Genomic DNA, 9,552 nt, shown 5'->3' with positions numbered 1-9,552 from the left:
AAAACATTAGAAACAAACCTGCTGATTTAAAGCAAAACACGAAAATAGTGAAGACCACTTAATTTTCACCATACATTTAGATTTGAACATGTTCGCTTTATTTGTGAGGACATTTTTGCCGATTTGTTCTTCATAAGAATCAAAATTTGTACATTCCTAAAACACTTAATTAACTGGTTTTACAAAGATTTCCTCTAATTAAATAGTTCATGAAAATCGATTCGCCTGAAATGTTGTGAATTCACAGTACAGATGTCAGATCTCTTCAACACACAGTGGTTGGTAGGGCCATATATCAGTGAAGTATAACCAGGACACATTGGCATTTAGTGGTGAACAATAGGACACCCCGTTCTACTTTCTCTTCTTTTGTCTCACTTTGTTTTGGCTGGATTTAGCTGCACTGATGAGCTGAAGAACGAACACAAAGAGAGAGCAGACCCCTACATTCTTCTCACAATACGCCTACCATCATCAGAGAGAAAGTTATCACCTCAGGAGAGTACGACAGGGGAAGATGGCTTTAAGAAAAGCACTGAAGTGAGGTGAAATTAGTGAGGTAATCTCTTCAAGTTGTCAGCGGACATAAGGCAGCTATATGTAAATGTAAGAGGTGGCAAGTTAAAGTGAGTGTGTGCGTCCTCGCAAAGAGAAGGGTTTTAAGTCGGAGGGTCTTACTTTGATCTTTCCCACTTCTCTGTCCCACCTCTCCCCCCTCTGTACTTCTTTTTCTTTTTTTACCTCCTTGTAAGAAAATCAAGGCCTATTAACCCTAATCTCACTTAATGGCATATACCTCTCCTTTTGTCCTGGGCGATGGGCAACAGACTCTTTCCATTCAGCCTCTCGCCCTCTTTCACACGCCTGGCCGGACTAATCCCCTTCTTGCTGCAGGGCCGATTATTCCTTGTATTTTATCATTATTCTTATGATTATAATCTGCATTCTCATTCATGCACCCCTATCCACAAGATGGAATTGCTTTTCCCTCTCTTTCATGGCTTTCACCGTGCCCCGACATTGAAAGAATTGCTTCTTCTTTTTTTCAAATGCCCGGCCTTCGGAGGGGTGGATGTCAGAGTTTGGGTGCAGGAGAGGGTGTTGTTTGTAATTTAGGTAAGTGAACTCCTTTGGTAGAAACACATTTTCTGGCCGTTTGAATGTGTTGTTCACAGAGAGTAATGAATGGCGCCACACTGGCCCGTGTAAACGCATTTACCTCGACAAGCAGCGAACGAGGGAGTGGATTATAGACGGTGAGGTTGGAGAAAGAGTGTGGGCTAATTATTATGGGGCTGATGTGGGGTTTGTTTGGGGAGTTGAATGGGGTGGGTTCAGGCAAGGCTGGGGTGAAAGAAAGGCTCCGTCCTTGTGCTGCAAAAGGGGTGCACAATTAATTATTTCAATCCGTTTGGATGCAGCCGAGCACACAAGCATGCACAAGCTTACTCTGACATGGAACAAGAGGAAAAAACAGGATATGTGTTTAAAGATTAACTTTTGCACTAGTTTTAAACAACAGGCACACACACACTGTTTCAGTATTACTAGTTTAATTCTAAGCAAACACAATATGGGAGACAGTTAAGGCTTGAAGATTTTGCAGAAAGAAAAAACAAAAGTTTCAATTTGTTTACATTAGCTAATGCATTTTTGCACATTCAAGTTTAAACCACTTGAAATGTTAAAAATGTATTAGTATATGTAGAAATTAACATTAATCAAGATTGACAAGTGCTTTAAAAGAATTGCTCAAAGTTTGTTTATGAACATTATTCATTATGTTGTTCCAAACCTGTGACTTTTTTTCTATAGATAGAAAATAGACATTTTAATATTTTGTGTTCCACAAAAGAAAGTCAAACAGGTTTAAAAACATCATGACATCATTAGGTAAACTATCCCCAAGGTTAACAAATTGGACCTTATTGTATAGTGTTACAAAAAAATTTAATAACCAGACACCTCACCCTCCTCAGACATTAAAAAACTGCATGTTGTTGTATTGTTCTTTTTTAGTCTTTCTCCAAGGCATGTTGGAATCACTTTGGGAAACGTGTGGCGGGATTAACATGCACCACCCGTGGGGTCCGGCACACCCCACACTGGCACACCAGGCTCTCCGTCATGCTGCTTGACCCCCAAGCCAAGGGCTCCTCCTGGGCACCCTGAGGCAGGAGAGGGCACTTTGCCACAGCCAGTTGCTGCTCAGAGGAGGAAAGCAGAAGCTGTCCCGGCCCGGTGAGAAATGGCCACCCTCCTGTCAGCAGTAGACGTGGTACAGTTCCACTGACGCCCATGCCAATGCTGACCTCGCCCAGCAGACGCCTCATCTCCTGCAAGGAAGAGCCTAGGAGTAGGATGTAGTTACGGGCCAGCACCAGCGTGGAGATTTTGGACAGGCGCCTTCCAGTCGGAGGGGCTCCAGTCGGGAGGTAAGGGTGCTGCAGTGCTCCCCCTACACCAGTGGGAGAAGAAGAGTAAGGCACCATTACTTCCCTTAAAGCATCCATGGCCACGTTGAGGTCCTGCATTCTCTTCCTCTCACGGCTGTTGATCTTTCTCCGCAGCTCCTGTTGCTCCTCCGCACTAAGCTCACGAGGGGGTTTCGTAGATCTGAGATGTCCATGGAGACCCACAGCATTGGAGGTCGGTCCTCCTGCTCCTGTTACCCGTACCATTCTTGGCATGAGTTGCTGTAAAGAGTCTTCGCCCTGCTCTCTGCACCTAAAACCAGGCACAGTCTGCATTCTGAAGAAGATATTGAGAAAACATAAGTAAGATAAGTAATTGATACAAATTGAGGGATTTGCAAATATCTTTGGGATGTATGTATTAAAGTTACAGTTCACTACATTTTTTTTTAAATTCCAGCATTATTTACTCAACCTCGTGTCGTTCCAATCGTGTATGACTATTTCTTTTGTGAAGAATGTGAAGAACTATTTTTTTCCAAATAATTAAAATCAATGGGGCCCAAAACAACACTGGACTCCTTTGTCAAAAAAAAAAAAAAAAACACAAAACACTGGGACATTTTTCAAAATATATATTATTTTGTGTTCCACAGAGTGAGTAAATTATGACAAAATTTTTATCTTTGGGTGAATAATCTCTTTAAAGTTCAGTTGTCATATTGCTCAGTCTTTCTAGTAGGCAAAGACTTTACCTTCAAGCTCTTGATCCACACACTCCAGATCTTCTTCCGGGATTCCTCAAATAATATTAAAGCAGTTCACTTCTTCAAGTCCATATTCTAGTCATGAGTTAATCTTCCTTAAAAACAATAATTGTTAAATGCTCAATTAGATAGTTTGCTCTCTTGTTCACGTACTGTAGTTGTCCTTTATAGAGATCTTTAAACTGCGGCTAACTAACACGCTCCTAACTATTGGAAGAATATGAGAGAAGTACTGCTATAATGAGCTAATGAGTTACTCTGTCACTCTCTCTCTCTCTCTTTCTGTCCCTGACGCCCCCTCATCTGCCCTCCATGCTAATGATTTGATCATCATTTCCAATGGTTAAAAACCCTGATCGGGAGCACATGCCTCATGTTTGTTGAATGGGATATGATGATGTCTTCATCTCAATGCAATACTGTGAGATTTTCTTGCATGCATAGGATACATTGTGACATTGATTTTTAGCTACTGAATGGGGAAGCAAATGAACAAGTGAGCCAACAAACAGAAGGCCTAATGATTCTCGTCACAGGTGGCACACCGGACATAGCCAGGGCAAGACTGATTGTAAAACATATAAGCGGTGCAATTGTCTCTTTTACCAAACTATTGACACACTTTCATTTAGCCTCCCTCTAACTGTGAGAGGAAGGAAGAGACGTAAACAGAAAGCATGTTGTTCACGTTGAGAGCGGGAGGTGAGAACATAGAATCTCCTGTTTGTCTCGCAGGGGTGAGAGGAGGGTAAGAAGGTTGCGGCACCCGGTCCCGGTGAATGGTATCATGGCATCCATGCGCACATACTCATAGGCTCAGACAGGAAAGAGAATTTAAAAGAGCAATCGCAACGCCAGGCACCTGCAGGGCAACAGAACACAACCTGCCAGTGTGTTGGTGTGTGTGGAATTGTGTGTGCTTCTAGCTGACCTATAAAAGACAGCCTGTGATGGATTAGAGCTGGGATGTTCGTCAGCTGTATGTCTGTGAACGTGTGTGTGAAAAGAAACGGCAACCGAAAGGAGGGAGGGCGAGAAGAGAGGGCCGAAAGGGACACCTGCTCTGACACAGAGACAGAGAGAAGAGATGAAAAAGAGAGGGAAAGAAAGAACCTGGTGTCCACCCGCAACACCGCCCCCCTCCCGCTCACTCCGTCCTTCCTTCCAGCTTGTGGGGGGTTGAATGGGGTGGCGCGGTGCCGGGGGGCTCACATCCGTATCCCCTGCCCCCAGAGCCCATTGCCTCCGTGGGTTTCATAGCGAGGCTGGAGCAGGTCAGGGACCGGTGGAGCCAGGCAGCGGGGGAGATCAGGGCTGTCTTTGTGGGGGCCAGAGTGTTTTCCATGTGGGCCAAGCCGGCGAGCTTGGGCTGGGTCTCTGGAGCTGCACCTGGGGGTTCAATCAGCTCATTCACACCAAGCCTGTTTCCTGTAGTTACCAGTAAAACGCCTGGCTGAGGTGGTGTCCACTTGGCACCGCTGGGGTTCCCATCTCTGAGACACACACACACACACACACACGTACGATAGCTTAATTATGCTAGTAATAAAAAGCTTGGGCTGGGTCTCTGGAGCTGCATATATAAAAAAAATATACACACACATTCACCGGCCACTTTATTAGGTACACTTTGGTAGTATCTTGTTGAACCCCCCTTCATGCCTTCAGAACTGCCTTAATCTTCAGGCATAAATTCAACAAGGTGCTAGAAACAGTTCTCAGAGATTGTGGTTCATATTGGCATTATAGCATCATGGAGTTGCTGCAGATTCGGCTGTGACTGTGGAGGCCATTTAAGTATGGTGAGCTCACTGTCATGTTCAAGAAACAAGTTTGAAATTATTTGAGCTTTGTGACATGCACGTTATACTGCTGGAATCAGAAGATGGGAACACTGTGGTTATAAAGGGATGGACATGGTCAGCAACAATACTCAGTTAGGCTGTGGTGTTTAAATAATAATAATAATAATAATTTGTTACATTTATATAGCGCTTTTCTGGGTACTCAAAGCACTTTACATGGAAGGGGGAATCTCCTCAACCACCACCAATGTGCAGCATCCACCTGGATGATGCGATGGCAGCCATAGTGCGCCAGAACGCCCACCACACACCAGCTTACTGGTGGAGAGGAGACAGTGATGAAGCCAATCAGTATATAGGGATGATTAGGAGGCCATGATGGACAGAGGCCAAGGGGCAAATTTGGCCAGGATGCTGGGGTTACACCCCTACTCTTTTTTAAAGGACATCCTGGGATTTTTTTAATGACCACAGAGAGTCAGGACCTCGGTTTAACGTCTCATCCCAAGGACGGTGCTCTTTGACAGTATTGTTTCCCCGTCACTATACTGGGGCATTAGGACCCACACGGACCACAGGGTGAGCCTCACTAACACCTCTTCCAGCAGCAACCTGGTTTTCTCAGGAGGTCTCCCATCCAGGTACTAACCAGGCTCAGCCCTGCTTAGCTTCAGTGGGCAACCAGTCTTAGGCTACAGAGTGATATGGCTGCTGGCAATAATGCTTGGTTGGTACTAAGGGGCCCGAAATGTGCCTAGAAAATATCTCTCACACCACTGAACTGTTGACTCAAGGCAGGATGGATCCATGCTTTCATGTTGTTTACACCAAATTCTGACCCTACCATCTGTATGTTGCAGCAGAAATCGAGACTCATCAGACCAGGCAACTCTTTTCCGATCTTCTATTGACCAAATTTGGTGAGCCCGTACTAATTGTAGCCTCAGTTTCCCTTTCTTAGTTGACAGGAGTGACACCCGGTGTGTTCTTCTGCTGCTGTATCCCACCTGCTTTAAGGTTGACGTGTTGTGCATTCAGAGATACTCTTCTGCACACCTAGGTTGTAATGAGTGCTTATTTAAGTTCCTGTTGCATTTCTATCAGCTCGAACCAGTCTGGCCATTCTCCTCTGACCTCTTGCATCAAATAAGGCATATTTGCCCACAGAACTGCCGCTCACTGGATAGTTTCTCTTTTTCTGACCATTCTCTATAGAGATAGTTGTGCCTGAAAATCCCAGTAGATTCACATTTTCCGAAATACTCCGACTAGCCAACAAACATTTAAAGTCACTAGAATCACCTTTCTGCAGATCGTCTTGACCATATCTACAAGCCTAAATGCATTGAGTTGCTTCCATGTGATTGGCTGAATAGATGAGCAGTTGAACAGGTGTGTATACTGTATACCTTTATTACTAATTTATATAAAAAACGTATGTAGTGTTGAAACCTTTACTACTTATGAATCGTTACAAATATGGTCTTAAATTATTTTTAATTATTTTATTATTTACATTAAAGGGTCTTATATTTTTTTACATTTATTTCCCTTAAACATACAGATACCCTCTGAAGTTTGGCAAGTCATATGAGCTATAGCTCCATTCACTTTCTTTGTATGGAAAAGAGATGGCAGGACAATTCTGAACATTTTGCCCTTTATGTTCTACAGAACAGAGTATATTGGTGAGTAAATGACAGATATTTAATTTTGTGAGCCAATAATATACAGTACATTGTAATCGACATTTCATTTTGTAACAAATTTCCCGATCCATTTCCTTATTTCTTGTGTTTAGGTGAAGGATCGTGCAGCACAAAGGCAAGACGGAAGACCAAAAATAAATCTGTGCACCAGCAGAAACATCACAATACCTCTGTGACAGAAACAAAAACACAAACAACAAGGAAACATTGGGCATAAAGAAGTTGAACTACCTGTGCTAACTTTGACAGCTTGCACTGCTAACTGTTTTTCATGATGTGGAAGGTCACAACACAAGCTGATGCATAAAATCCGCAACATTGAAATGGAGAAGGTCTGCTTCCATATTCATTACCAGACCATGGACGCCGAGAAACGTCTGCTAAATGCCGAGCGTGATATTTCAACCGCCGGCTGGCCAGCCCTTCGCCAGCTTGTGTCCGTACTGCACGTACTGCGGAGCTGTCTCGCACACCAACAAACCTGCATAAAGAAAAGTTCTAATGAGAAATTAACAGATGTCACAACTTTATTCTCTCTTTCTCTCCCCTGGAGGGAAGCAGGTGTGGAGGGCGAGGCTGGAGGGCCTAAACCTCCATCAGACGTTTCACGTTCTCCACAAAGTAGCTTCTAAAAAAGAGTGTGTATCTGGTGGAGATGCTGTAAAACAGTTGACATGGGGGAGGTGAGCTGTCTAGAGCTTCAGAGCACTGCGAACCCTGCTTGACGTGTTGCTGTGGGCCGGCGGCCATGGATATGAGAAGATTACAAGCTGTTAATAGGGCGGAACCAATGAGCTGAAGGCTGGGTATTGTGACTCCCAGCATGCTCTGGGAAAGGTTGGCCTGGACAGAACGGTTGGCTTCTCAGATGGATGAAGCCAGGAGAAGAGTCACCCCATGGGCCTTTTGTCAAGTTGCCCGAAGAACAGTTGACACTGTTTCAAAATCATACACAGTCAGTGACGTCCAGAGAGTGTTGGGAATCGTTCTTTAAACACACGCTCTGAAGCGGTCCTGCTGAGGACACACTGATTATAGCTGTCACGGGCTACTCAGTGCCAGCTGCCATGTGTGTCACATTTCACTAATAAGAGCACTCACTCTGACACGTCACATTGAACATATGCATTGCAGAACGCCGTGCCAAAAGGATTCATGCAACAACAACAAAAAGTAAACCTTTTGTGAGGCAGATTTCCATTTCATGGTTTTTAAAGTTTTTTCTCTCACCTTTTTGTTGATCTCTTTACAGGAATAAATGCAAAGACCGTTGAGTTTTGTCAGTTCGCCTCATCATTCACTTCTTTATCGATATTGACATGTAAATTCAGTGGTAACAATTTCTAGATCAATTCCCACCCAATGTCCGTTTTGAGCTTTCTACGAACACTGTATCTCCAATCCACCATTATAGCTGTGTGTTACAAAGCTTCTGTATAAATTGATATTCTCATTCATCAGGCAATTTTAGTTTCTATGTGTTATTGTTGCACAAAATGTGTGAGTGTTAATTTAAATTAAATTAAAATGAAAACAGTGCCAGGGCTATAACCACCATAGACTTTGAAGGGTCCCTCCCAATAATCACATATGGCCTTATTGTCTCCCCAATATTTGATCTTTTTGAAGCTGCTCTGCTACACTTCAGTACGCATGCTCTTATTCTTAAGAACATTTTTTATGAAGGTCTGCTTCAGAGGCCTCTAACAGCACTTCAGTTTTGACAGTGAAAGAGGGCAAGGTAAGATGTAGATAAACATTTAATATTTGTCCTAATGTTTTGGGACAGAAATGTTAAACGACCCCAAGTATATCCAGTGATGCAAACTACTTCGAAGTTTTGCCATTTTTTAATTGAAAATTCTTTTAACTAATTCATCATTTAATGTGACAATACAAGAAACATTAACTGAGCCATCTTCATATTTTAAAATAAAAATATTATTTGCAAATAATTCAAATTAATTACTTTACAATGAATTCTACTCTTCATTCCCTTAATCCCTTTAAATATTCCCCAAAAAATGGTTTGGTTGCCAATGTTGGCGATTCGATGTTATTGAAACTTAAGGATTATAAACACTTCTGGTCAATTTCATTCTTTTTCTAAGTCAATGTCAGGCCAGGGCCATTACCAAGACGGCTGACAAGATGGGCTCATTTGCTTTAAAAAAGACTTTGGATTGAACTTCCCTTCCATAAGGGAACTTGAAGGCTCATGGGATGTGATAGATGAGTTGACATCACATTAGGTTTGAACAGAGGTGGGTAGTAACGAAGTACATTTACTTCGTTACATTTACTTGAGTATTTTTTTGGAAAATTTGTACTTTTAAGAGTAGATTTAATTGTGGGTACTTTTACTTTAACTCGAGTAGATTTCTAATGAAAAAACTGTACTTTTACTTCGTTACGTTTGGCGACGTTCCTCTCGTTCCTTTATTTTAATGCAATATGTTGTTAAAAGCGTAGTTTATTCTAAGCGCGCGCTCTCTCTTTTTTCTGGGCATGAGCGATGCTCAATTCACAAATGAATCACTCTTTTGAGTCGATTCTGTTCAAAGACTTCATCAAACAAGTTGGGCAGATCTGTCTAAATCGGTTCGCGAATCAGTTTGAATGATCTGTTCAGTTTCCTGCACGCACTGAATCGTCTCGGAGTCGTAACAGGAAGATTTAAGAACATCAAGAACATTGTGTGGCGGTCCATAGTCTACAGTACAGTCTAGAAAGTAAATCTGCAAATGCATCATATTTTTTGCCAGCGATGAAGATCTTTATTAGTTGAACTTGAACATCTTCGTATACTTCGTAAGCTGTCTGTGAATGAATTATTCCACATGACGATACATTCGAT

At 42.6% G+C, this 9,552-nt stretch overlaps 1 protein-coding gene across 1 annotated transcript; it reads right to left on the bottom strand.

Annotated features, from left to right (window-relative positions):
- Window positions 1-1,897: 1,897 nt before the first annotated feature.
- On the bottom strand, window positions 1,898-3,258 carry olig1 (oligodendrocyte transcription factor 1). Its single transcript, XM_056232976.1, has 2 exons — window positions 3,170-3,258; window positions 1,898-2,751 (listed from the first exon to the last, which is right to left on the bottom strand). Exon 2 carries the CDS (start codon window positions 2,748-2,750, stop codon window positions 2,043-2,045), a length of 708 nt encoding a protein of 235 aa, XP_056088951.1. The 5' UTR covers window position 2,751; window positions 3,170-3,258; the 3' UTR covers window positions 1,898-2,042.
- Between the last annotated feature and the right edge of the window lie 6,294 nt (window positions 3,259-9,552).

The sequence above is a fragment of the Rhinichthys klamathensis genome, unplaced genomic scaffold (genome assembly GCF_029890125.1).
Source record: "Rhinichthys klamathensis goyatoka isolate OS25496 unplaced genomic scaffold, OSU_Roscu_1.1 h1tg000358l_1, whole genome shotgun sequence".
In the NCBI taxonomy this organism is placed as follows: domain Eukaryota; kingdom Metazoa; phylum Chordata; class Actinopteri; order Cypriniformes; family Leuciscidae; genus Rhinichthys; species Rhinichthys klamathensis.
Note: the sequence above shows the minus strand (reverse complement) of the source record. Positions and strands in the feature narration are given on the sequence as shown.